The sequence below is a fragment of the Aulonocara stuartgranti genome (genome assembly GCF_965226115.1).
Source record: "Aulonocara stuartgranti genome assembly, chromosome: 16".
In the NCBI taxonomy this organism is placed as follows: Eukaryota; Metazoa; Chordata; class Actinopteri; order Cichliformes; family Cichlidae; genus Aulonocara; species Aulonocara stuartgranti.
In genome coordinates, this window is record NC_138952.1 from 27381757 (window position 1) to 27409664 (window position 27908).

Below are 27908 nucleotides of genomic sequence, written 5' to 3' on the forward strand. Positions count from 1 at the left end.
AGATCAAAATAAGCAAAATTGCATTTCATGTAATTAAACGGTTTTTTTAAGAAAAAACTGAAAACAATGACAGTTACAAATGTATTGTGCATTAAACAAGTTCAAACGTGGTGATAGAGCCAGCTCTGTTGCGGGTCATTTTGACCTGTACTGTGTAAATCCACTCAGAGTTGTCAAAAAACTGCAATAATAACCCCCCATTCTCTGCGGCCTGCTGGAGCGGGGGGGCTAGGAGGAGGAGTTGGCCGTCCGACTGCGGTCTGGAGTGTGGGGCCTCCCTGCTGCTGCGGAGTCGGGGCGGTCTGCCTCCCCCCACCGCAGGGAAAAGGGTAACACCACCTGGGTCTGGGTGCAGTTCCCCCCTCCAGGGGCAAGGGTACCTAGACCCGGTTCGTAGAGTACGCTTGGGGAGTGTGATCGTGTGTACAGCGTCTCTTTATGTCTGTCTCCACTTTGGTTGAGTGTGGAGTAATTGCATATGAGAGCATGAGGGTGGGAATGGATGTTTGTATATGTGTATGCCTGTATGGTCTGTGTCTATATGTCAGGTTGGGTGTCAGGCGCCACCTCTCTGGGGACATCTCAGGCCCTCCAAGGTTTGGAGGCCTATCTCCCCCTACCACCACTTCCCCTGCCAGTGGCGGACTCCCTCAGGTGTCGGTGCGTTGGTGGTTCTTTGTGTCCGGGGATGGGCATCCAGGTACACACCGGCTCACTCCTTAGCGGCCGCTTATCGGGGCCTGGAGCCTGGGGCTCGCTGGGGCCACTTCGGAGGTTGGGTGCCCCCGGCCTCTCGGCCTGGGTCTCGGTCACTCAGGCACGGCTGGCTGCCGGCGGAGCTCACGGGCGCGTCACTGCAACTCCCCCCTGGCTTCTGCTCCGCGGCTGCTGAGTGAGCCCTCATCTGAGACTCTCCTCAGCTCTTTCTGGGACAGTGGCGCGGCTGCCCCTCTGTTGGTCTTCCTTGGTCTCTTGTGTTCTGGGGGCCTCTGGATGTCTGGAGTTTTGATCTCCTCCATACCTGCTTCATGCCCTGGAGGACGGGGCTGTGGCCCCCCCACACCCTCTAGCAGATCATTACATGAAGGAACCTTTTTTTAAAAAAAAACAAGCGCGTCCATGCTCACAGGTGTACACACGGGTGATCACACCCACAAACTACACCCTTTTTGGCTCCTACCTCAAAGCACACTGTGTTCTGTTGATCTTATGTGCTGCACAATAATGTTTAATATTTAGTATTTACTGTCATATTCCCATATATCATTGTGATGTTGTTTATTCTATTACTCTTGTTCTGTTCTGCTTGTTTTCTTTTTTCTTTCTCAGCAGGTGATCCAGGTGATCGATATATGCATTTTTTTTTTCTCTGCTCATTCTGTTGGTTTATGTTTTTTGCCCTTCTCCCCCGTCCCTCTTCTCAGCTGTTTCTCTTTCCCTCTTTCTTTCTCCCCTTCTTTCCCCCAGTCAAGTCTGTCCCGTATTCAGTAAGTGAAAATAAAATAAACAATAAAAGGTGAATCAAATGGACCATTACGGCAAGGCTGGGATGGTCAGTTTGGTAAAGTAAATCCGTTGGGCATCTTTCTTTGCCTTTAGACAACAATTCTGATGGCAAAAGAGCCAAACGGGACAGGCAAAAAAAAAAAAAAAAAAAAACTGCAATAAAACAAAAGCAACTTTACTTTCCATTAGATAAACATTTAGACATACAACACAGTTTGACTTTCCATAACTATTTGTAGGAACAATTTAGTCGAGGTTTCGTTCTTACAAACACATTTCTTTTGAACTTGCCTGATGTTCTCAGTTTTTCAATGTTCAACATTTTCAATTTTGTCCACATGATGGACAGAATGTAACTGTGCTTTCTGTAGATGTACTTCTTGCATTTCTGACAAAAAGTGCTTGTTTTAAAACATGAATCTTCCTAACTTAGATTTAAGACAAACGATTTCTACGTCTCCTCCAGCCTCAAAAACAGATGACAAACCAATCGACACACCTGAGTTACTGACTCTGTTATATCCACTCACTCTCACTGGCTCTGTTTATTACTGATCACTGTGTAACTGCTGTAAATTCACAGTAACTGCCACCTCCTTACAAATGTTTATTGCATTAACCACACTTGTACAGACTGTAGTTATATACAGTCTGTACAAGTGTGGAGAGTTAACTCTCCAGTCATGTTGATGGATTGCCTATATTGGCTGAAAATATTAATTTCCAGGAAAAAGACACAGGCAGACGATGCTTACAGGATGTGATGTGACAACACTAATGAAATATTGATGTGTCATAGTTGTCCAAGGCGTATTTCACTGTTATGGAAAAAGAAAATATTAAAATCATGATGACCAATTGGAGTGGTGATTTCTATGATTTTGTGTATATAATTTGGCATTTCTTACTGATGTAGGCCAAAAATAAGTACATGATATCATTTCATTCAGTTCAAAGGTTTATTTGCATGACGCACAAACAGACACAGTTGAAAGGTACAAATGTATCGTGCATGAAACGAATTCAAACGTGCTGCAGATGTGTGTCACAAGTTGATCTGGCTGTAGGCTGTGGTACTTGGCCAGAGGTGGCGCTGGTAGATTCGAGTCCATGTAAGTGCGCACAAAGTAAACTGCTCGCTTTAGTTGTGAAGCAAAATCGCTGAAATCGGAGTAATAACACGTGCGAGGGGAACGATAACGACGACAAGATTCCCCCGATCGTTTACTCTTGCTGTCCTGTGGACAACATCGGCGTGGTGTTAATTGTTTGTTTTCGCGTCGCGCATGAGAATATCACCAGGTAAACTCGCGATATTTTTAAACATTTTGTTGTTCAACAGCATCAAGACTGACGGAGTGTGTTTGAGATAACCTCACAAGTGTCACAGATGACACATTTGGCGTTTTTTCCTGGTTTGTCGGTAGCAGCTCCTGAAATGCAAGTCTGCCACACATCTGTTCGACTAACGCCAGTTGATCTAAACGCCAGTAGATCTGGAACACCGGGTAGAAGTATAGAGCCACAGGTGGAGAGACAGCCAGGCAAAAACGGAGCCGCAAAAGATCCGTAGCAGAGTACTGGAGAAGAGCTGTCGTCGGGTGATGAAAAAAAAACCCAGGTATTATTATTATTATTATTAGTAGTAGTAGTAGTAGTATTCCATAAAATGTTTTTTCCTAATGGCCCTCCATGCCCACAGGGTAGGGCTTTACTATGGGTGGGCGGTCTCTGCAGGGAGTGGGCTTGCCCGGCGCTTTTTAATCCAGATACGCACCCTACGTTCGGTAGGGTGCATATCTGGATCCGGAGCTGACACGGCCAAGAGGGGAAAGAAGACACACCACCCAGCAACATGACTGCACCCAGCAACACCTACGACGTTATAGTGGTCGGCGCGGGCATATCAGGTAGGCTGCACGTTAGAAAACTTTAGTTTGGTGTGCAGGCTGTGCGGACGAGCTGAGCAAATAAACTGATTTAAGCCAAAGCTTCGAACAGAGCTTCCACAGTGGAAGAAGCTGTGTGTGTGTGTGTGTGTGTGTGCGTGTGCGTGCGTGCGTGCAGAGTGACGGAGAGTTTTTCATTATTCGTAGTGTTTTTCTTCTTCTTCCGTGAGGCTACCTCCCCTCTCCTCCTCTCTCCAGCTCTTTCACCTCTGTATCACCGCAGCAACAGCAGAGCAAGTTGAGTAACAGCTAATCAACCAGCGCATACTTTGTGTTACATAAGAGGACGTGAGCTGTGTGGAGGGCCAGGAGTGAGGAAATAAATGAATGAAATACGTTATTAAATAAATAATTAAATTTGTCATTAATTAATTAAAATTTAAATTAATTAATTAAATAAATGTTTAAATAATTAATTAAATGCCCATTAATTTCATTTAAAACATTGAATAAATTATGTGTTTATTTATTTCAAATTGTATTTAATTATCAACACATTTAATCAATTATTTAATGATGTATTTATTTAATTCATTTTGACAGTCCTGACCCTGCGGCTCTCTTCATGAATTACTTTTATCTGCCAACCTCACCCATCAAACTCAGGGGGTGGGGTTAATGGTGTTCGAGTAAAAACCATTGCTTTGGCCTGGTGGCCAGTCTTTTTATTGGACATTTCTCTAACTAACTGAACTTGCCTTTAAATACCCTGTTTGTATGTCACCGAATACAGTTTAAATATTTTTTTTAGCCGAGAATGTAGAGGTTTAATCTTCAGATATCTGGTCGGTTTGTCAAGATCGAGCCTATTTGCAAAAGTGCTCCGATGATTTCGGAGATGTCTGCCCCGCCCAGTCTCACAGCAAAACCTGTGACATACCCATACTCCATATGCCAGAGGTCAGTGTATGACAAGCTGTTTATCTACTGTATACTCTGTGGTTGGTGAGCCAGTGCTCAGTGCTTTACTTGTTAGCTCTTCCTCCCCACATGATCAGCTGGTTGGCTGGTTTGTGATTTGTTGAGAACCTCAATCCCCCCTGCCCCCCTCTATTTTTTTTCCCCAGAGCTCTCTCAGTTCATTTGAAAAGCAAATGTTATGTAATTTTATTTAAGAGTTGCATGCCTACCAAAAAGCTAATCAGTGTAAATGCACAACGGAAAACAATTAAAGTGGGAATACCTGTTGATGGTATAACAGTGTCCTAACTAGCATAAGAGAAACCAGATTTACTTTAAAAATAAACAAAGAAGTTCAAATCTTTGTCTTTCTTATCAGATTTTCCAAACGATCCTCTTGATCTGGTTTTGAGTGATCTAATAGAGCGCAAAAACAATGTTTTTCTTTGAGAAGGGGATTTTTGGAAGCCTTTTTTGTCATTTATTTTAAAAGACCTTTAAAATCCCTGTGTGCCTTTTGCTATTGCTTTTTTTACAAGTACAGAAAGCACATATATTGCTTGAATCCTTATGTTTAAGTCCTGTTGGTGTCTCTGTCCTTCTGCAGGTTTGAGTGCTGCAAAGCTGTTGAAAGCCAGTGGGCTCGATCCTGTAGTGTTGGAAGCCAGAGACCGGGTTGGTGGTCGTACCTTCACTGTGCAGGTAAGGCAAAGAGTGTCAATACTACTGTAGGAGCGGCTCATAAAAGAGACAATCAGTAACAGTAATATAAATACTTTCCAGCCTTTTTAATTTTACAACCAAGATAGTGTATCTATTTCTTTTAATGGGCATACAGAAAAAAAATGACATTTATATTCAAGTCATTTATGAGCGTAGAAGTGCAAGCATAGATCAGTTAGCCTTTTCAGAAATATCTGTGACATTTCTTTCTTTTTAGTCATGATCTAATTGTGAGTATGTGTCTTTTAGAATAAGGAGGCAAAGTGGGTTGATCTAGGCGGTGCCTACATTGGACCGACACAGAACCGCATCCTCCGTCTGGCCAAAGAGTACGGCATAAAGACCTACAAAGTCAACGAGCAGGAGAACTTGGTGCATTATGTTAATGTGAGTGTCTGTTTTTTTATTGCAGATAATTTTCTATTCCAAGCTCTCTTGGTTTATGTTATGTCTGTGTAGTCTGTGACAGATCACGACATGTTCCAGATGTATTCTTCACTTTAAGTGATGGAGTAAATGATGACAATGTTCAGAAGATGATGCACCATATCCTGAGTCTGACCCATTATCCAATAAAAAGGAAATCCAAGTCTCTGCTACTTTTCTGGCATCACGCAGTAGGCATGGCAACAAGGATCTTTATCAACATTTTTCAATTGCCACTTTCTGCCGCTGGCACTTTTCCTGTCAGCTTAACTTTTGCATGAGCTAACAGAGCTAGCCTCTTTGCCATCAGCAGTAGAGTTTGAAGCATTTTTGGGGAATCTTTTTGTTTGCACTAAAAACAAATTTTTTACTTTGCACACAAAGTAAAACATTGTTATCATCATTGTTAACTTTAGTTCATTTGACTGTACCGTATTTACCGCACTATAAGGCGCACGTAAAATCCTTAAATCTTCACAAAAATCGACAGTGCGCCTTATAATCTGGTGCGCCTTATGTATGAATTTTGTTTTGTGCTTACTGACCTCGAACTGGTTTTATGTGGCACACTATGCTCAAAAATCTGTCAAAAAAAGATTTTTAGTGCCACTTTTTGGAGCATTACGGTTACCGTTGCCAGGAGCCTCGCGGAGTAATACGTACTGTGCTTCAACACAACATTACCGTGTTGTGTGTGTGTGTGTGTGTGTGTGTGTATAACGACTCCAAAATGGCACCCGTGAAGAGACACGCTTACGAAGCTGATTTTAAACTTTGAGCAATTAGTTATGCAGAAGAGAATGGAAATAGAGCAGCTGCGAGACAATTTGGCATTAATGAGTCCATGGTGCGCAAGTGGAGGAAGCAAAAAGATGACCTAAAACAAGTAAAGAAGACCAAAAGGAGTTTCCGAGGGAACAAGGCGCGATGGCCGCAGTTAGAGGACAAAATTATCAATTATCATCATCTTTCCTCCCCACTGCTGTCAGACTCCATAATAAAGACTTTAACTGATCAAGCACACACATCCATACATATGCAATAATACTAAGTGCAATAATCCTTTCTGTCATCGTTGTATTTTTACTCAGTTGTATATAGTATTTGTATTTGTATTCTATTTTTATCTTATTGTATATTTATTTTATTTTATTCTACTGTATATAGTATTTTATTTTATTCTATTCTGTACAGTTGTGTACTGTATTTATTCTTATTGTATTCTAATTTTTGCCTCATAACTTTTGCACTGTCCACTTCCTGCTGTGACCAAACAAATTTCCCACGTGTGGGACTAATAAAGGTTATCTTATCTTATCTTATCTTAAATTGAACAGTGGGTTATTGAACAGAGAACAGCAGGTAGAAGTGTCTCTACAGTCTCTATTCGACTCAAGGCAACAGCGGTAGCACGTGACATGCAGATCAAGACTTTCGAGGGGGACCTTCTTGGTGCTTCCGTTTTATGAAAAGGCATAATCTCTCAATCCGCACAAGAACTACTGTCTCACAGCAACTGCCAAACGATTACAAAGAAAAGTTGGCCATTTTCCGCACGTACTGCCAGAATAAGATCACTGAAAAGAAGATCCGGCCAGAACACATCACTAACATGGACGAGGTCCCCTTCACCTTTGACATCCCCGTGAACCGTACTGTCGAGAAAACAGGGACCAGTACGGTATCTATACGCACCGCAGGGAACGAGAAGTCATCCTTCACTGTAGTTCTGGGCTGCCAAGCTAATGGCCAGAAACTACCACCCATGGTCATTTTCAAGAGGAAGACTTTGCCAAAAGAAAAGTTTCCGGCCGGCGTCATCGTCAAGGCTAACTCAAAGGGCTGGATGGATGAAGAGAAAATGAGCGAGTGGCTGAGGGAAGTTTATGTCAAGAGACCGGATGGCTTTTTCCACAAATCTCCGTCTCTTTTGATCTATGACTCCATGCGCGCCCATCTGACCGAGGCTGTCAAAACTGTTAAGGTTCAAAATTGAGGAAGGAGAGTACAAACCACCCTTGGTCCAGAAGCTCTTGGTCCAACAATGATTTTAATGAACACACGTGTGGGAAGACACTCTGTACGCAGACAGCCAGTAGTCCTCGACTTAATCAAAGCATGAACAGATATTTTATAGCATCAGGGTTTGATTTACTGACGCCCCTTCATGCGTCACAGATACATTTTATACATAGATCAGATCAACACCACAATGACTTTTCACCCAGAAGATCATCTTCTATTTTCATGGCTGGTACTTTCCGTTCTTATCTTAAAGTGAATTGTTCCTCTTTCTTGTCGAGACATAACTAATCTCTCCTCTAAATAAATCTAACTAATGTGTGTGTATGTGTTGACCTCACATGCTCTTTGTGTCACCTCTTCACCTCCAACCTGCTGTGTCTTGTCCTCAAATGCTCTTTCTCAATTCACCTGTTGCACTTCTGACCTTTCACTAGACCAGAAGCTCACTGAGACTATGTGTATGTCTTCTACTAAATAAATGTTTTAACCAAGAACCTCTACTTAAAAGCTTAATATAAAATGACCTGATATATAAGTGTTTTGTAAGCATGTATTGCAATTCCTTCTATGGCTCCAAGTCACTTGCACAATAGATTGTCCGGACATCGCGCCGAACAAAGCTTCCGACCCCCAATTAATTGACCGAGCTCCAACTCTTTAATAAGCACAGATATGCATTGTGTATAAAATAGTCATAACTGCACCTGAAATACAAGGTCAACATAATAACTGTATGCATAACATCTTAAGGCCATCTTAAAGCTATCTGTTACATTGTTAAAGCCTCGTCTTAGCCTGCTGCTCAAAATAACTTTCACTTCTGCAAAACTCTCCAAGCCTGTTTCCTGTCCTGTTACTTTTAGCCTTTCTGAAAGACACACACTGTTCAACCCCTGAATGCAATATAAACTCCAGATTATATTATTAATGCAATGGTAATAATGATGATTATTTAACAATAGCAGTAAAATAATTTCCCTGCTCCACACTCCCTCTCTCGACCTCTGGAACACCAGAGGTCGCAATACATTGTGTCCTCGCTCAGACCCTCTCTAGCCGTCCTCTGGCTCAACCAGCTCCCATTCGAGAACACTCCATGTGTAAGCTTAGGTTTTCTCGGTCCCTCTCTGGTGGTTCAGCAGGCCTCGAGATCTCCAGGATCCTCGCCCCTCCTGTGGTCGCCGAGATCGATCTTCTGCAAAGGAAACAAAACACCTTTTCCTGCAACTCCCTAACTTATCCTTTTTGGGACTCTGTAATCAAAAGCCTGATCCTAATTATGTTCTTAACTTATTGACTTATATTTATATATATTCTTCAACGTTACTCATCCCTTTAAAACTCTTTAAGCCCTGCTTTCACGTCCGGTTGCTCGCTCTATTTTTCCCTATATGATCATCAACATCCTGTACACAAATTGTCGCTGCTGCAAGTTCCTCTACTCTAAAAGATCCAAAAGAAAACAACCACTTTAATCAATTAAGTTTAAGCATATAAGCAATTACTCCTGTATACATTTCATCATAGCTAAATGCTGCCTTGAAACAACTCCTATGTGTTAACTTCATTTTAACCTCACATTTCCTATGTTATAACCCGTTTTTGGTATAGCCTTTTTATTTCATTTGCTCCCTTTAATGTAACAATACCTTCTAATTCTAATTTATCAGACTTAACCAAAATATATGCTTTCCTTCCTCTTTGGTCCTTCTTTAAGTTCAGTCAAAAAGCTAAATGAATTTGAGGCCTTTTGCCTGGAATCAATACTGTCATGTGTGTTTCTGTGTAATATCTGTCTGTGTAAGCCTACATTATAACCACTTCTTCTAAAGATCAAAAAAGAAATCAAACCTGTTCTACTCCTTCAACCCTCACTAATTTTCCCTCTAAGATTTATTCACAGCTTTGAACAACCGGCATTGTATCTTCTAAACAGGATTCAGTTCTGTCATGGTCCTGGGCCATGTTGGTCCAGTATTCTTGGTTCCTTGTATTTTCGCTCCTTATTTAGGCCAGGTTTTCTGAGGTGTCCTGTTGTGGTGTTCCCTAAGTGTTTTTCCCTTTGTGACTCTTACCCCCTTGTGCCCCTCTGTGTATTTATGAGCTCTCTCCTCTCTCTGTGTTTATTCCATGTTTCCCCCAGCCTGTTATGTCTGTGTTCTCCCCGTGCTTTCTCTCCTCCTGTCTGAACCTCTGTGTACTTCCTGTTTTACTTTGACAGTCTCTCGTCAGTATGCGTAATGTTGTGTTCACTCCTGCCCTGTCTCGTTATGTTTATCAGTGTCACCTGTGTTCCCCACCTGTGTGTAATCTCCCTGTGTTCTCTGGGTGTATTTAAGTTGTGTCTTCTGTTATGGTAGTTGCTGGTTCGTCTGTGTTGTTTCCCCTCGGTCTCCCTGCGTCTCTTGTGTATTTCCCCGGACCTCCCTGCATCCTCGTTTCTGGTTTGTGTTATTAGCTTACCCAGTTTAGGTTTCCGGTTTCTTGTTTTTCCACCAGTGCTGTTTTGTGCCCACCGTTGTAAATAAATATTCACCTGCACCAGAGCTGCCGCCTTTTGGGTCCTTTTCTACAACTCCACACGGCTTGTGGAGGTCCCCTTCACCTTTGACATCCCCGTGAACCGTACTGTCGAGAAAACAGGGACCAGTACGGTATCTATACGCACCGCAGGGAACGAGAAGTCATCCTTCACTGTAGTTCTGGGCTGCCAAGCTAATGGCCAGAAACTACCACCCATGGTCATTTTCAAGAGGAAGACTTTGCCAAAAGAAAAGTTTCCGGCCGGCGTCATCGTCAAGGCTAACTCAAAGGGCTGGATGGATGAAGAGAAAATGAGCGAGTGGCTGAGGGAAGTTTATGTCAAGAGACCGGATGGCTTTTTCCACAAATCTCCGTCTCTTTTGATCTATGACTCCATGCGCGCCCATCTGACCGAGGCTGTCAAAACCCAAGTGAAGCAAACTAATTTGGAGCTTGCCGTCATTGCGGGTGGATTAACCAAAGAACTCCAACCACTAGATATTGGTATCAACAGGTCGTTTAAAGTTAAATTACGAGCTGCGTGGGAGCATTGGATGACAGAAGGCGAACACACATTCACCAAGACAGGGAGGCAACGCCGAGCGAGTTACGCCACTATCTGCCAATGGATCGTGGCTGCTTGGGCTAAGGCAGGGGTGCTCACACTTTTTCCGCATGCGAGCTACTTATAAAATGACCAAGTCAAAATGATCTACCCACTACAAAAATCCAAAACATATACTTATTTATAAATATATTGAGGATTCTTTATATCTACAATGAATATACATGCATAACCGCAATATCCAATATTTCACAACACAATTAACTATGTAAATTTTTTGTCATTACCTGAGTTTACTCTGATGACTTGCACTGAATTGAATCAGCCAGGGATGCATAGTCCGGACAGTAGCTGCTGACGGCCAGGTTTAAGAGAAAAAACCGAGAGCTAAAAATTGGAGTTAACTCGCTGACTAGCTTGTCAGTTTTACTACACTTCGCGCCGCTGTTTGCGCATGCGCAGCGACCTAAGCGTCAGAAAAAATCTGATGTCATCTGACTGGCTTCCCTGTATCAATCAAGTGACGGGATGGATGATAGGCTGGCATCTATTTTTTTAATGCCATGCGATCTACCAATACTACCTTTGCGATCGACTGGTCGATCGCGATCGACGTATTGAGCACCCCTGGGCTAAGGTATCAGTCTCAAGTGTCGTCCGAGCTTTCACGAAGGCTGGAATAATCACTGAACAGCTAAGTAACAGCAACGAGACTGATTCAGATAATGATGAGAGGGATCCGGGCATGCTTGATGCCGAAATTGCCCAGCTGTTTAACTCAGACACTGAAGGTGAAGAGTTTGATGGATTTGTGGAAGTTGAATGAACTGGAAATGTAAGTGTATTGTTCAATATTTGATGTTTAACAGCTTAACAATGTTAATAGTTACTGTGAATGAGTTGGTTAAATTTTAACTCATCCGATTGTTTTATTCTGCTGAATGCACTTTAAACGCCTTTTAATCCGGTGTGAGAGGGATCCGGGCATGCTTGATGCCGAAATTGCCCAGCTGTTTACCGTAACTCAGACACGGAAGGTGAAGAGTTTGAGGGAATTGTGGAAGTTGAATGTACCGTACTGGAAAAAGTATATTTTTCAATATTTAACGTGTTACAGCTTAACAGTGTTAAGAGTTACTGTGAATGAGCTTAATAAAGGTCGAGTTATTTTTTTGTTTGTCTTAATGCGCCTTATAATATGATGCGCCTTATGTATGAAAACAGAGCCAGTCTTCAACAGTGCGCCTTATAATCTGGTGAGCCTTATAGTGCGGTAAATACGGTAATCTGCTAAATTAGCCACTCCCCCCACACACGGTCGTACAGAACATATATACTCAGTGGAGGAGCTTGTTAATGATCTCAAGACTAGGAACAGTCACCAAAAACACCAATGGTTACACACTGGTTGTAATGGTCTAAAATTAGAGAATAATGTGGCTCAGGAGGTAGAGCAGGTCATCTATTAATCAAAAGGTACGGGTACATTAGACATGCTAAAGTGCTTTGAGCGTTCAAGTAGAATAGTAATGTGCTGTATAAGAACCACTCCATTTACCATATACCGAATCTTGCAGCGCTCACAAGGTTCCCCCTGCTCAAGAAGGCACATTTACAAACCCCTCTTAAGTTTGCCAGTGAACACCCAAAAAATTTAGAGAAGCCTTGGAAGAAAGTAATGTAATCAGATGAAAACAAAATCGAGCTCTTTGACAACAACTTAACCCACAGTGTTTGGAGGAGGAGAAGTGATGAGTATGACCTAAAGAACACAATCTCCACAGTCAGAGGTGGAAATATTGTGTTTTGGGCTGTTTTTCTGCTGTGGGTACAGGATGACTTCACCGTATAGAGGGGCCAATGAATTGGACTATGTGCCGTAAAATCTTGGACAAGAGTCTTCTTCCATCGGCCAAAAAACTGAAGATATGAATGAGTCTTCCAGCATGACAATGACCCAAAATATACCACCAAAGAAACATAGGAGTGGCCAACGAAGAAGAATGTTAAGTTCATTTTGCAGCTTAACCATTCTCCAGACCAGACCTTTCTACCAGTCCTGTAGAAAATGTGCTGTGGGGGTCTTTAAAACCTAAAGCATTTAGAGATTTTCTGTAAAGAGGAGTGGGCCAAAATCACTCCTGAAATGTGTGCAAACCTAATGACCAACTACAAGAAATATCTTACCAAAGCTCACACTGAGCTCAGGGTTTTATTTGATTTGATTTGATTTTTTTTTTGGACAGTGGTTTGGGGGAAAAATGAAAAATGAAATATCTGGAAATACTGGAAATGCCATCACTGTCACCCTTCACAGAGCGCTGAGCCATCTGGCTAACAGGAAGAGCTATGTGAGGATGCCCTTCGTGGACTACAGCTCAACATTCAACTCTATAATCCCAGACATCCTTATCACCCAACTGAGAATAAAAAGGCTGCGCAGAGGGTAATTAATACTGCCAAAAAATAATTGGCTGTCCTCTGCCACCCCTTCAGATCCCCCCTGCCACCTGTTCCTAGGTTCAAGCTCGGTAAACACCCTGGTAAAGAACCCCCAACACTGTCTGCACTTCCTCCTTGTCCCAAGGAAGAAAAACCTGGACCAGAAGCTCCTGCTGGGCTTCTACCGCTCCTCAGGGGAGAACGTGCTCTCTTACTGCCTGGTTGTCTGGTTAGAAACGCTGCGTAGAGGGTAATTAATACTGTCAAAACAGTCATTGGCTGTCCTCTGCCACCCCGGAGTCCATCGCTAGATTCTCCTGTCTCAGACAAACACAGGTGACCCCGCCCACCACCCGTTTGACCCTCCACCAATCAGGTCCCACACCCCAGACTCACTAACAGCTTCTACAGCTTCTTCCCCTGGGCCATTTGGACTATTAACAAACACTACCCACCCCTACCCAACAAGTGTTACAATGGTCCAAGATGGACGTTAAGAGCCCTGCTCCCTCTCTGGGCCTGTTTTTCCATCTGCTCGTAGCTGTAACAAATAGAAGTGCTATCCTAAAAATATATTTTAAAAATGACTGCACTATAATGATCTCCATTTGCCTATGGGATGGGATCCTCAAATTATTTCCCTTTTACCAGCTGGTGGACTGAGCTTACCATTAAGCTGTGAGGGAAGTGGATCCTAGTGCTTTGGCTACCCTGTTATGGGTGTGGCAAAAATTAGGCCAAATGAAAGATTCTCAAGCCAGAACTTATTAAACAGGAAAAAACAACAACAAGAGAATAATCAGAATCTGAAAATTTCACAAAACACTTGACGCATCAAACACTGGAGGATAGCAAACAGGAACAGAGACATGAGACACAGACAGTCTGACAAAGGACAAAGAAAACACTATGACAATATATACACAAAACAGATCTTGAACAGATCTTAGAATGCTATAATAATCACAGTGAAACCATCAGATAATGTAAAACTGTTTGCATTGTATGTTGGTCTCTCACATAATGAATGCTCTGCAAGATAGAAATCCAAGAAATCTTTAGACTGACTTCAGAGGTGGTGTTTAGATATGATTTATTATCTTACACCTGGGAACCAATCCCTGCATCGGCAGTTCACAGCAATCAGTCTTTATTACCTATATTTTTATACCGTGTGTGTGTGTTAGTGTTAAAATTTTAAAATTGTTGTTGGTAAATCACAAACACCTTGACTGAGGCAGGTGAGGCCTGCAGTTCTTGAGATGTTGTTCTGGATTCTTTTGTGACCTCCTGGATGAATCATTGATGCACTCTTGGAGTAATTTTAGTAGCCCATTTGTGAATAACAGCTCTCCACTTGGCTCAGTCTTAGAAATGGTTTTCCAGACCGATAGTTGTCAGCAGCTTAGTCTTTCAGCTGTTTTTGAGTTTCTTCAGATCATGGCATGACGTGTCGCTTAGCCTACTTTACTTTGTCAGACGGGTTCTACTTAAGTGATTTCTGGATTCAGCAGTTATCAGACCTGAGTGTGGCTAGTTGAAACTGAACTTTCCAAAGTTCAACTTTCCAAAAAATGTGGTTGATCACAGTAAATTCACGATTTAGGACATGGTAGGTTTGTTTAGCCTTTTCCTTACTAAATTAATGTATTAATTAATCGAATCTAATAATAATTTACTAAATTTTAAAACTAAATGTAGTTTAAGAAATGAGAAATTAAGAAGAGCAAACATTTTCCCAGTACTGTATATTACAATAGGCAGTAAAATAACTATTGATAATAGATGTTTGTTTCAAAGTCAGATAAGAGCGTACAATATAATTTGGGTAAAAGGCTAAGGGCAGTGATTAGCATTTTCTGTGGTTCTGTGAAATCTTTATCTTTAGATGGTTGTCATAAAGTCCTCCTCTGCAGTACAGTCACCTTTGTCTTCAAGTAGCGTTCTTTGGTCCTCTCATTGAGGACAGGATCTTAATCTCGAGACTTCCAGGCCATATTCGGCACAGATGTTTCTGTACACTATGCCGGCCACTTGGTTATGGCGTTCCATGTATGCCCTGCCTGCTAGCATCTTGCACCCTGCTGTTATGTGCTGGATTGTCTCAGGGGCATCTTTACACAGCCTGCACCTGGGGTCTTGCCTGGGGTGATAGAGCCCAGCCTCTATGCTTGTTCCTGTGCTGCCATGATTAGCGCCTCTGTGCTGTCTTTCAGTCCAGCTTTGTCCAGCCACTGTGGTACTGACACTAACTAGCCTCTGACCTCCTTCCTTAAGCTTAGCATACAACCTTAGGGCTTAAAGTTGGCCTCTAGTGTTGTCCACCACATCCCCATTGAGTTCCTGATAGTTCCTGATAAATTTACATTTAGTTTCTTCTTAGGGTCCTGTTGATCTTGTACAGGTCTAGGCATTCCAGCATCCAGTTGTGGGGCATCAAGTTGTAGGCCTTCTTGTAATCAATCCAGGGAGTGCACAGGTTTGTCAGCCTAGTCTTGCAGTCTCGGCTGACTGCTCGGTCTACCAGTAGCTGGTGTTTTTCTATGTCTCTGGTGTACCTCTTTAAGCAGCTGGCTAAGGCTGTGAGTCTTTGCTTGGCAGTTTCCAAGGCCTCAGGTATTGGACAACTTGCTGTACTTCTTAGGCACCTTCTTTGTCGCACCTTTCTGCATCTCCGATAGTTGGCTAACCTCCCTCCGTGCCACCTTGATGCCTCCAGTCTCCTTTAATGCAGTAATAATGCAGTTACAGCTGCATTGTTTTACAATGAAATGAAGAACTAAACAATTTTGATATTCTTTTTGTTTTGTTTTTTCCTTTGGCTCTATTACAGTGGTATTACATTACACAACACAATAAGTTAGGAGACTGTAAATAATAGGAGACATTATTAGTTTAAGCTGCAGCTGCAGACCAAGACAGTACAGTGTAAGTGTTATTCCAGAATTGTCTCTGAGCTGACAGCTCTGTGAGGCTTGGGCATTTCCACAAAGATGTATAGACAGTTTTTTTCTCTTTCAAAGAAGTTTGTGTTTAATAAGGTTTGAAATAAATGTTCCTGTCAAGCAAAGCTCTCAATACTCAAGCTCTCAAATAATCTCGCTAGAGAGATTATTTGAGATTCCATCAACACACATAAATGAATGTACTCAAACCATTGTTATCCTCCACATAGCAAAGGGAACTTTGCTAGAAAGCAACAAAAATGAATCTCTAGTTACAATTGTGGTGTGGCAACACTTTAGTGGTTTTAAACCCACTGCATCTACCCCTGACTGTCACCTCTGTGTTTGTATGTCTTTGTGTGTGATTGAGAAATGCAGAAATAAACTAGACCAGGCATAAAAATTATGGCTTTAGATTATGGCTACTCTTATCACATTTAATGATTCAGTATCTCTGATTCAGTTGTAAACATTGCACAAGCTATTACTCCACTTTCTCCACCACTCTTCAAACTGCTTTCACGGTCAGTTAGAGGTCAACTGAAACAAATCTTTAATGGCAAATGCTGAAATGTTGTTCTTTGAATGCTGCCATCATTAAGCACAGCTTTTATAAGCAATGGTTATTTGATGATTGAAGAATATTGTTTTGGTGATGATGGCCGCAATCATGTGTCCAACAGGGAAAGTCTTACCCGTTCAAAGGCTCCTTGCCTCCCATGTGGAACCCCATCGCTTTGATGGACTTCAACAACCTCTTTAGAACAATGGATAAGATGGGCGAGGAGGTAAAGCAGTTCTCACTATTAATGAGTATTCTTATTAATAAGCATTCTAGATTGGTTTACTGGACAGGTTGCACACCTGCTACATGCCTGACTCATGCTGAACACCCTCCTGCATTTCAGATTCCCAGAGACGCTCCCTGGAGAGCTCCCCATGCTGAGGAGTGGGACAAGATGACCATGCAGGAACTCTTTGAAAAACTCTGCTGGACCAGGTAACATGTTCAAAATGTTTCCCGTTTGTGCAGAGAATAGGTCTAGCTATTCATCCTGTTATCTCGTTTATATCCAGTTTAAAGTTTTATTGTTAAATCATGTGACACAAATGTTGAAGGTGGTCTCTAACAAAAGAAATGTCGTTTTATTTTCTAATATCTCATATGAGTCAGCGAGGCTGGCTGGTGGAGTGATAGGTTATAACCTAATGTTAGCAACCTCAGTTACTAAGGTTTCATGGGTGCAGCATTCTGCACAACAGACTTGGCATGAAATGCTAGAATTCCACTCACTGAAGCTGGAAGTAAAATTAACGCTCTTTGGTTAATTTTGGTTAATTGGCTAATTCCAATAAAATGATCTCCAACACCACAGTCACAGTTAAGAGGTCCAGTTCAGTGACTCAAACTTGCAGAGGTGGAAATGGTTACAGCTTCCTGTGTCAGCACTAATAAGAATAAGAATTCTCATCCCTGCAAAAACTTTGAAAACTGATGCTGAAGGTTGTAGCTGTTTCATAGAGGTTTTTGGTGGAGAAGCTTTAGTATATGATGCACTGTGAGTGAGAATGTTTTTGATAATCTAATTACTGTGTAAATTTAAAATATGCAGCTTGTAAAAGTAAATGACAACAGTCCTGCACTAATTAAATGATTGTACTGCTCCAGCGTTTGAATTAATCCTGTAATGTATCCTATATTAAACTAAAATAAAACTTTAGTTCAACTTTGAAACTGCTCAAATGTAGATTATGTGCAAGTCTCTGCTGGAAAAGTAGGACAAGCAAGCAGAAATCCCTGACATGGTGATTTATTTGTGCTTTGTTCACACTCTTACAGAATATAAAAATTGTGACTGGGGTACCTGCAGTATTTAAAGACTTCTTACCTTCCATGTAATCCCTCCCAGAACTGCTCGTCGCTTCGCCACACTGTTTGTCAACTTGATCGTGACCGCTGAACCCCACGAGGTGTCGGCTCTCTGGTTACTCTGGTACGTCAAACAGTGCGGAGGAATAATGAGGATCTGCTCCACCACCAACGGAGGACAGGTATGTCTGCCCAAAATTATACCTACTGATTCAGAACAACAGACTGAAAGAATTCGTTTTTTTGTATATCTGTCTGAACAAACAGAATATTCTCTCGGCGTGCCAAGAAGTGGACTTGCGTTCTCTGCCTCTCACACAGATTCATTCAGTGATTCAGAGGAGCAGTGTGAACGTCAGAGGGAGATCCCTCACAGCCCAGTCTCCTTAGTCTGGCCTGAATAAGATGCTGTCCACACAAAAGATGTTTTCTTGGAATACTCAGGGCGTCTTTTCTGCTGCCGTTCCTCAAGCTGAGGGCCTTGTTCCCATAGCCACAAAGGCTTTGGTAAACAAATGACAAACAGTAGTGCAGTCGGCTCCTTCCTGTTTGCTCCACATTTAAAGCTTGCACGCCTTGTGGATGGTGCATACATAGGGGTGTTTGAAGTATTTACACATAGTCATCTTAAACATATGGATATGCTATTGGTATGCATTGCTTGGAGTGCAGCTGCACTCCTCCTGCAAAACTGCAAATGTGTCTTTAATCAAACAAGACAAGAAGAGGCTCACCTCGTTTCACCGCCCAGGACTGATTCAGGTGTAGCTCGTGCTTTCACAGCGACTGCTTGACAAATTCATCCAAATGCCACAGAGGAATGCACACAATGTGTTTCTGGTCAGGGATGAGAGAGATGTTGACACTAACCACATGGAAATGGTTTTGTGTATCGGAGCTTTGACAGCCCAAACCTCTCTACCTCCTCACTGTCATCTTCATCATTTAACATTTGCTGGCCTGGCTTTATGAACGTGTTTCTTTTGAATTAAGATGCAGAAATTTGTAGTGAAGGAAATGAATGCGGACTGAGGATAACCGGTGTGTATCACCAGGATAAATCAGGGGATTTTATCGGCTTCATTCCAAACTGGGAGTTTATTAGCCTTGCTGAGGGGTACCCAGAGGGGGATCAGAGTCACTTCCACCCAATATAAATAGAAACCAGTGTTGCTGCATCTGCTCTCCCTGTTGGTGCTCACTGAACTCTGCTCTCTTTGTGTCTCAAGGAGAGGAAGTTTGTAGGGGGTGCGAATCAGGTGAGTCAGTGCATGGCGAGGGAGCTGGGAGACCGAGTGAAGCTGCAGTCTCCAGTCTACAGGATCGACCAGACCGGAGACATGGTTGTGGTGGAGACCGTGGACAAGCAGACCTACAAGGTGAGTTGAGTATATCACCAGTATTTCCTTTGAAGTACTATTCTTTAAGGACACTTTTTATGTCTTTCCTTACATATTCTGCTTTAGTCAGAAATATAATATTGAGCTGGAAATGAGCATTTAAAGTCCAGTCTAGTAAATATTCGAGGAGCTCGATTAATGTTTATTAATGGTATCTAGCACCAAATCATCTCATGGCACACCGCACTAAATGGTCAAAGGGATTACAACAAGATGGAGAGAAACCCCTTTGAGCAGAACTTGGAAAAAGTGAGGATAAAATAATGAGAGGAAAATAGAGGAAATGCACTCAGAGCAACATGGAAGGTCCCTCATCAGCATGTATCACAGAGAGGTGGTTCTTATACTTTACCCTAACGTTTTCCAATTTGTGATACTTTGTACTTTTATGTCCCTGCATTTCAGAGGGAAATATCTAACTTAACTCACATTCATCTGTGTGATGGCTGTAAAGGGAGACATTTTAAAACAGGAAATAAATAAATATATGTGCAGATGTACGTACAATCCTGATTCTGAAAAAGTTGATGCTGTGTAAAAATGTCAAATAAAAATAATGCAATTATTTTCAATCTCATAAACGGAGCATAGAAAGTGCAAATGGATATTGGCTCATTTTGAACTTGATGGCAGCAACTGTTCTCCAAAAAGTTGCGTTGGGGCCATGTTTAAGACAGTTTAGCATCGCCTCTTCTTTTAACACCTCCTCAGCAACTGAGGAGAGCAGGTACTAAACCTTTGGGAGCAGGAAGTTGTCTCATTCATGTTTGATTATATATGTCAACAGTTCTGGCTCTCCGTCATATATCTGTTTTTTTTTTTTTCATTTCATAATGCTCCAAATTAGTGAAAGGTCTGGACTGCAGGCAGGCCGGTTCAACACCCCAACTCTTTTACTTCTGCTGAAGCCTTTCTGTTGATTTCTCTGACCACAGAACAGTTTCCACTTTGCCTCAGTCTGTTTAAAATGAGCTTTGGCCCAGAAATGATGGCGGTGTTTCACCATCATGTTCACATGATAGAGCTTTAACCTGTATTTGTGAACAGTACAGTGTTCATAGACAGTGATTTCCAGAAGTGTTCCCGAGCCCTCCCAGTGATTTCATGACAATCATGCCTGCTTTAGTGCAGTGATGCAGCAGGGCCCAAAGGTCACGGGCATCCATTATTGATTTTCAGCCTTATCCTTTGCACACAGAAATTCCTCCAGATTCTTGGAATGTTTTGATGATATTATTCTTTTCAGTTTGATGTTGAGGAACATTTTTCTGAAATTGCTCCACAGTTTGTAGACACAGTTTTGGGGGTTTTTGCAGAGCATCTCTGAGATGCTCTTTTTATCGCTGGTCGTGTCACTTTGAGACATGTCACTGCCATCAAATTCAAAGTGAGCTTTTTGTTTCTGTAAATGATAATAGTAGATTTCTGATATTTTTCTGTATAAGTGAATAAAAGATGGCTTTCTGAGATCGGCAAGTCACTGCATTCTGTTTTCATTTACAGTTTACACAATGTTACAACTTTCTGAAACTGGGTTTGTAGACACAATTGATTAGTTCAGTCCAGTGGTTCCCAACCTTCAAATGGCCCACAAAACAAATAGTCAGAATGACTTTGCTTATATGGATACATCACCGTTAACGAGCTGATAAGATAATGAATAATGACGCTGCTCTTATGTTTCAGTAGATTGTGAATGCAGGACTTTCCTTTTCCTGTTTTCCTGTTACTGCAGCCATGTTTCAAATAACTGTTATAGTGTTTGTTTGATTTTATTATGTATTAGGAAATGAAACAGATACTATATTTATACACTAGGTAATGTGAGATAATGCAGTCTGAATATGAAACATCCATGTATCTGTAAAACAGTAACTGCTTCACAGTGTTACTCACAAACTTCACTGGCACTGCTGCTCTTTGGCTGCCATCTACTGGCTGCTTGGAAAAAAGCAGTTAAAATGTACATGATCTGTGTTACTTTGTTGATTAGGTTGAATGTTTTCATTTATGGTCAGATGTTCCATTGTAATGAATTATGGGACAGCATTTTCTCCCCTCTTTTCATAAAGGATAGTCCAGTGTATCCTATATTAAAGGAAGCACTGAAGCCTCTTTCCTTAGTATTTGGAGAATTGCAACATCTCTTACTATGGCTGATGACTACATGCAGATACTTCTGGGTCACATCTTTCAGTTATAAACAGACTATTGGTACGCACTGTGTACTGTCTCTGTCTCTGTGTTAGGCCAAGTATGTGATCGTGGCCACACCACCTGCTTTGAATCTGAAGATGCACTTCAACCCTGAGCTGCCCCCGCTGAGGAACCAGCTGATCAACCGTGTTCCCATGGGCTCTGTCATAAAGTGCATGGTCTACTACAGAGAGAACTTCTGGAGGAAAAAGGGTACGCAGGAAGTGAAAACACAGAGAGAGCGAATGCTGTTCAAGATGATGCCATTTCTAACGTTTTATTGTGTTACCAGGTTACTGCGGCAGCATGGTGATAGAGGAGGAGGGCGCTCCCATCGGTCTCACCCTGGATGACACAAAGCCTGATGGGACTGTACCTTGTATTATGGGGTTGGTACAGAGCTTCAAACAGTTCTCTGTAATTGTGTATATTTTGTATAATGATTCCATATTGTACACTACATCGCCAAAAATATTTACCTGTCGCAGGACAGCTTTCAGACCTGAGTTATAAGATTGGTTGGCAAGTGGTTACTGGAGGTTGCCAGATAGCGCTAAGTGATATCAGCAGCCCCAAAGAAGTATACAATGCTGCACCATGATGAGTGCTTTAGTCATCATTAGGGTGGAATACACATTTTTTTCACTAGCGACCTTTGATTATCAGAGGGTTACTGACTGGCCTGTAGGCTTGTGTCTCAGCTTTACCATCTGACTCTGACCTAGTATTCTCGCATGAGCTCCTACAAGAATTTCCATACAGTGTAGGACTTGTGCTTGAATGGAGCTAAACACAAGTGATAAAGTCATCCAACCAGCCACACATGCTCATGTAGTGTTTTCTCTTTTCACTCTCCCCCCCAGATTCATCCTTGCCCACAAGTGCAGAAAGCTCTCAAGCCTGTCCAAGGAAGAAAGGTAGACACCAGTGGACAGAGATGGAAAAAAACTCTCACGAGCTGTGAGATCAGTTTAATCCCAACTCCTGTGTTGTTGTGTTTAGGTTGAGGAGGATCTGTGAGATCTACTCCAAAGTGCTGGGCACAGATGAGGCTTTGCATGTGAGTTTGGGTGCAGAGTGGTACACAGTCATGTGGATACTGTGGAATCACTTGACTGACTGCTCATGTGCCTGCTTGTTTCCTGCAGCCGGTGCACTATGAGGAGAAGAACTGGTGTGAAGAGGAGTACTCTGGAGGCTGCTACACAGCCTATTTCCCCCCAGGAATCCTTACTCAGTTTGGCAGGTGAGTCTCTCTCACACGTGTACACACACAAAAAAATAAACATAAATATGAAAGTGTGATCTTTTCATTTCAATTGACTTAATTTATTTGAATGTGTCAGCTCCTGGATATTAATGGCTAATGTATTGTAGCAGGCTCACCCGGACGACTCGCCTAAAGAAGGCCCCTGGACATTTGAAAGACTTTGTGTGGGGTGATGGGGTTGTTGGGGACAACTGACCCCTTCAGGTGCGGGCTATGTAGAGGGCTAGGGGGAGGGGCCGCTGGCCCAAAGGCTTATGGGTCTATACCTGATGTTAATGTTTCTAAGTTGTAGCGTTATAACGGCTGCTACAGTTAACATGTGTTGATTTGTCATTGCTGTTGTTAGTATGTAACATTACTGTAGCTGTGTGTTCTGTGCTTAGTGTGGCTGGCAGAGCACTGTGATTTTGAGCACCTCTCACTATTGCTGTGTGTGAAAGGGCATTCCTAATAAAAGGCTGTCCTTCCTGTAGTTTAGCGTTGAGGCTAGCGCAGGAACAGCAGGTTGAAACAGTCTCTGTCTCCTATTTCGCCTGAGCTCACCACAATATGTTTCAGCAGGATTTGCACTTATTTCTGCAAATCAGCGCCACTCGTACTCCATAAAATGACCCTGCCTGTCTGTGCACAGTTCCAGAGGGGACTCACTGAGATCACAACACTTTGTGTTGGATAATTATGTTTACCACACAAGCAATACTGTGATCTCATAATTCATCTTTTTTAAAGAAAAAAACTGACCGGTCCTGTTGGAGGCGTTCCTAACTGAATGGTGTTGTTGCTGCATTTCATGGGTTTTATTGGAGTGTGAACAAATGAATGCATTTTCAGTACAGCAGGACGTGTCCCCAGGATTTGCCCATTAAATCTATAAAACACAATCCAGTGCCGTGGCTGTTTGCAGGTATCTGATAGATTGCAACTGGTTTCATTTATTAGTCGAAGCTGCTTGTTGTACAGATCGTGGTGCATATGTTCACTATTAGAGTTTTGTTAACCTCCATATGAAAAACTGAAACTCCTTGTTAATCGTCATGTGAACCATATTTCATGTCTAAATGTCCTCACCAGATGTGCAAATGTGTTCTCACTCACAATGAAAAGTAAGCTGGAGTTGGAAACCTAACATTGTGCTTTTTTATACAGAGTAACTGTTTCACATACCGGATGGCCCTGCAAGAAATAGAGTTAAAGAAAAAGTCCTTTCTTTGGTTCTTTTACGTTGAGCACAGTGGGGGTGGGAAGATTAATCCAAAGGAAATTCACTTTGTGTTATATAATCCCATATTGCACTTATTCAGGTGAGATTATATTCTTAAATGAAGTGAATCAGTACAATGCTGGTGCATACATTAAAAATAAAACGTGTTTAAAACCTGTAAACCAGTTTAACCTCTGAAGCCTCTCCTGTTTCTCTCTTTTTTGCTCTTCAGAGTGCTGAGAGAGCCGGTGGGCAAGTTGTACTTTGCAGGCACAGAGACGGCCACCGAATGGAGTGGCTACATGGAGGGGGCCGTACAAGCTGGAGAGAGAGCAGCCAGAGAGGTCAGAGAGCATTTAAGTACCTGCTTTTCACTGCTACGTGTTAGCAAATACCAGTTCTTACCAGTTTAAACACCCTTAGAGGCAGGTTACTTATATATACCAGGTGGAAACCACTTAAATCATGCAGCTGGCACACCTATTAGTCACACCTCAGCCTGCTCCTGGTGTTGTGGATGCTCAGCCAGCAGTGCTGGGGGTCAGCTGATATCAAATCATGACATCCTCGCCTTTTCTCCCCTCTCATTTATGTCTGAGCACAGCTGACTGAAACAAACCATAGAATCAAAATGGTCCTCCCCACTCAGTCTTCTAAATCTCTCTTTAAGACACTCGCCTGCTGCTTGCACTTTATGTCCTTCTTCCAAGGCATTAACATTAGGTTTGGTTTCCTAAGATACTCCCCCATGTGTTCATGTTCCTCCATGTTTCTTAGCTCTGGCTCTGCTGCAGAGTAGGTCAGTTACAGTAAAGGCCAGTCAAGCCTGAGTAGATTATCTGAGTGCATTAAACATAAACATACACTTATTCTTCTTTTTATTACTTAAGTTAAGTTGATGTGTCGTGTCGTGTTGTATGTAGTGCCAACGTGGGACAGTTCCCCAATTTCATTGTGCTATTGTACTATGTATGACTGTGCAATGATAATAAAGAGTTATCTTATTAACATCACCCAAACTCAAACATGTGTATCATGTTTAAAATTTAGACTGTAAATTTTGAGGCCAGAGGGGCTGATGGCGCGATATGGCAGCCTCGCTTCTGTCAGTCTGCCCCAGGGCAGCTGTGGCTGCAACTGTAGCTCACAGTGTGTGAATGTGAGAGTGAATGAATAGTGGAATTGTAAAGCGCTTTGGGTGCCTAGAAAAGTGCTATATAAATGCAATCCATTATTTATTATTATTATAAGTCTTTGACTGACACCACCAATGTCTTTTCGCAGGTCATGTGTGCGATGGGTAAACTCCAACCTAATCAGATCTGGCAACCTGAGCCTGAGAACGATGTAAGAGAAGTCCTTATGCACCAAATTACAAGTTGGCCTTTGATTAAAAAAATGAACAATCAGTGGAGAAACACTCTGAAGTCTCTCGTCATGAATCCAAAACACTTTTTACCATAAATGACACTGTGAAAAAGATCATCTTGTAATAAATGAGAAAAAAACTACCAGGCAAGACCATAATGTTTCTTGGGGTTGTAAACCAAGAGAGGTCATTTTCTCCCTCGCTTTCTATACAATCATTTTCAAGCAGAAGAGTTGCCCCCTGCTGGTCATGTAAAAAAATGCAGGTTTAAGACACCTATGCATTGTTTACACATTTTGGACCCAAGATTACATAAGTTGTATATTGCCAAATCATCTATCAAGTATCTAGTTAATATCATGCACATGAAAAAGGCAGATATCTGATATCATCATTCCCTCCGTCCTGCAGGAAATCCGGGCACTCCCGTTTGTTACCACCTTCTGGGAGAGAAACCTGCCTTCGGTTGATGGTTTCCTCAAATTCTTAGGAGTCTCCACATTCCTGTCTGCTGCCGCCGCAGCTGGCTTGGTGGCCTACAAGAAGGGCATCATCCCCCGGAGTTAAACCACCCTGTCGTCTCACTCCTCCACATCTCAAGGGAACACGTCTCAATAGACACTTGTGTACTTCTAGTGCTTTATGGGCCCAAACTACAGAGTAGTGACCTACATAGGGTATACATTGTTTTTTGGGAAACACCGTGATGTGAGAAGGACTGCTCAGCTCATGCAAAAACACTAACACACTGTTACTCTGTCCACAAACGAAAGAGAGAATGAAGCAGGTGAGAAGGGCTGACTGAAAGGTGTTTGAGAGGAGGGACGAAAGCCTAACTTCAGTTTAAAACATGCAGACTCAGATTGTGAAACCAATGAAGGAAAAAAGATCAGAATCAGTTCGTAAGGGGAAACCTTCTCTGTCACTATTACTATCCCATACAATGCCAATGAAATCCACTGTGTCGATTATATGTGAGTTTATAAAAGTCGCCATGCTTACTGTGTGTATGAGCCTCGTCTGTGTCGCATGCTTCGGTGAGCATGCGTTCGTGAGTGTGTGGCATCAAAGTTTCTGTACAAAGTTGCGAGCGCGTGTGCATGAGTTTCCACTGTGTGTCTAATTACCGCTGCCTATTTTAGGTGCCAATTTATTCTGGCCAAGCAGCCGTAGCTGTTTGATGAAATCCAGTGACTTCAGAAGAGAAAAGAGCACCTAAAGTGAGTTGGTACTGCGTGAAATGGGCAATGTTGTTTCTCTTAAATTTTAATTTTATTTAAATCCCAAAGTGCAAATTATGTGCCCTAATATGAAATTACTGAATTCGTATAGCTAATTGTCTCCTTCATGGTGACTCCTTTCATATAAATCCTCTGTTTAAACTATAGTAAGTCTTAGGTATCAGCAAACACGGGCTACCAAATATGGCCACCAAAAATTAAGACGGTGCCAGTCTAAATGCTGAACCCATAAATTTAATAAGAAATCCTTAAACTAATGGTGACAATAATGATTACCGTATTATAAAGAATAATTAAACACTTCTCAGTTATAGTTACTTGTTTTAACTCTTTACCCGCTTGTATAAATCGACCAGGAGTGACCTTGAATGCTTCAGGCTTATAGAACAAAACGACTGGTGTGCATCATAAGTTAGTGCGGGTGGTCTCTCCCTGTGCAACTAGACTTAGAAAAACCCAGAAACTGTTCTGATTGTCTTCAAACCACAACTTTATTGATATATGCTGAGGTGTCAAAACTTATCATCAAGGCTACAAAGGGGATGTCGTCAGTGTCGTCAGCAATCATTTGTCCGGGTAAAATCATTTGTCGGGGGTGTAGATGTGAAAGCCAACCTGCTGCACAGTCCTCTGTGTGCAGCTCTTTATGCCCACTACAAGAATCATGCTGTTCTTGTCCCAAAGATGTTTGTGAGTGTAGTTTATCTGTTGTGCCTTAATGGAAATCATAGCGTTTTTGTCATTTTATCGCAAGTGCCTGTGACTCTGACACTCTCAGCCCTCATCCCTCTTTCCCTCTGGTAAGTTCCCCTTACCTGAGTTATGTCCTCACTGCAAACTTGACTCAGGTAAAGCCGGGTGTAAAAACACAGCATCAGAGCTCAGACTGTTGAGGTGATCCCTCTGCTTATCTCTGTGTCCGTGTGTGCTTCGTGTTGTCCCTGCAGCGCTTCTTCCCTCGTTGTGGTGTCCCTCTCCCGTCTGACCCTCAGTCCCAGTGCAGGTTTTATGTGCAGTTCTAGAAGTAATGATTGAATAATAATGTCACTTTTTGAACCATCACTAAAAGTGTTTGAGTTTATGGTTGGCTGAACAAACAAAGCCAGCAAATTCCATCCACCCTGTCGAAAAACAACAACAACAAACTACAGCACTCACAACAAACCATCAGCAGACGTGATGCAGCGTTATTCATTATGGGGTTTTTCTGGAGATACCCCCCCTTCCTTTGTCCCTCTGTGCATATGAGCCTTCTTAACTATTCCTGTGACCTGCTCTTTGATGTCTTTGATTCCTCATACAAAGCTGGTGATATTTAACAAAATGTGAAATAAATCTTTTACTCACCTTAACCTGA

The 27908-nt window shown here is 42.1% G+C and overlaps 1 protein-coding gene across 1 annotated transcript; it reads left to right on the forward strand.

Moving 5' to 3' along the window:
- The first annotated feature begins 3213 nt into the window (after positions 1-3213).
- LOC309691585 (amine oxidase [flavin-containing]-like) lies at positions 3214-27908 on the forward strand. Its single transcript, XM_082509364.1, has 15 exons — positions 3214-3416; positions 4963-5057; positions 5328-5465; positions 16688-16792; positions 16913-17004; positions 17915-18056; positions 19104-19253; positions 21524-21683; positions 21763-21859; positions 22334-22387; positions 22473-22530; positions 22619-22716; positions 24174-24285; positions 25226-25288; positions 25722-27908. The coding sequence occupies exons 1-15, from the start codon at positions 3362-3364 to the stop codon at positions 25875-25877; spliced, it is 1575 nt and encodes a 524-aa protein (XP_082365490.1). The 5' UTR covers positions 3214-3361; the 3' UTR covers positions 25878-27908.

Excerpts from the sequence above, each read along its gene's own strand:
- LOC309691585 (XM_082509364.1), top strand. The coding sequence starts at position 3,362 with ATGACTGCACCCAGCAACACCTACGACGTTATAGTGGTCGGCGCGGGC. Across the intron at positions 5,466-16,687 it reads ACTTGGTGCATTATGTTAAT|GGAAAGTCTTACCCGTTCAA; the intron begins GTGAGTGTCTGT and ends TGTGTCCAACAG. Across the intron at positions 19,254-21,523 it reads TGGACAAGCAGACCTACAAG|GCCAAGTATGTGATCGTGGC; the intron begins GTGAGTTGAGTA and ends TCTCTGTGTTAG.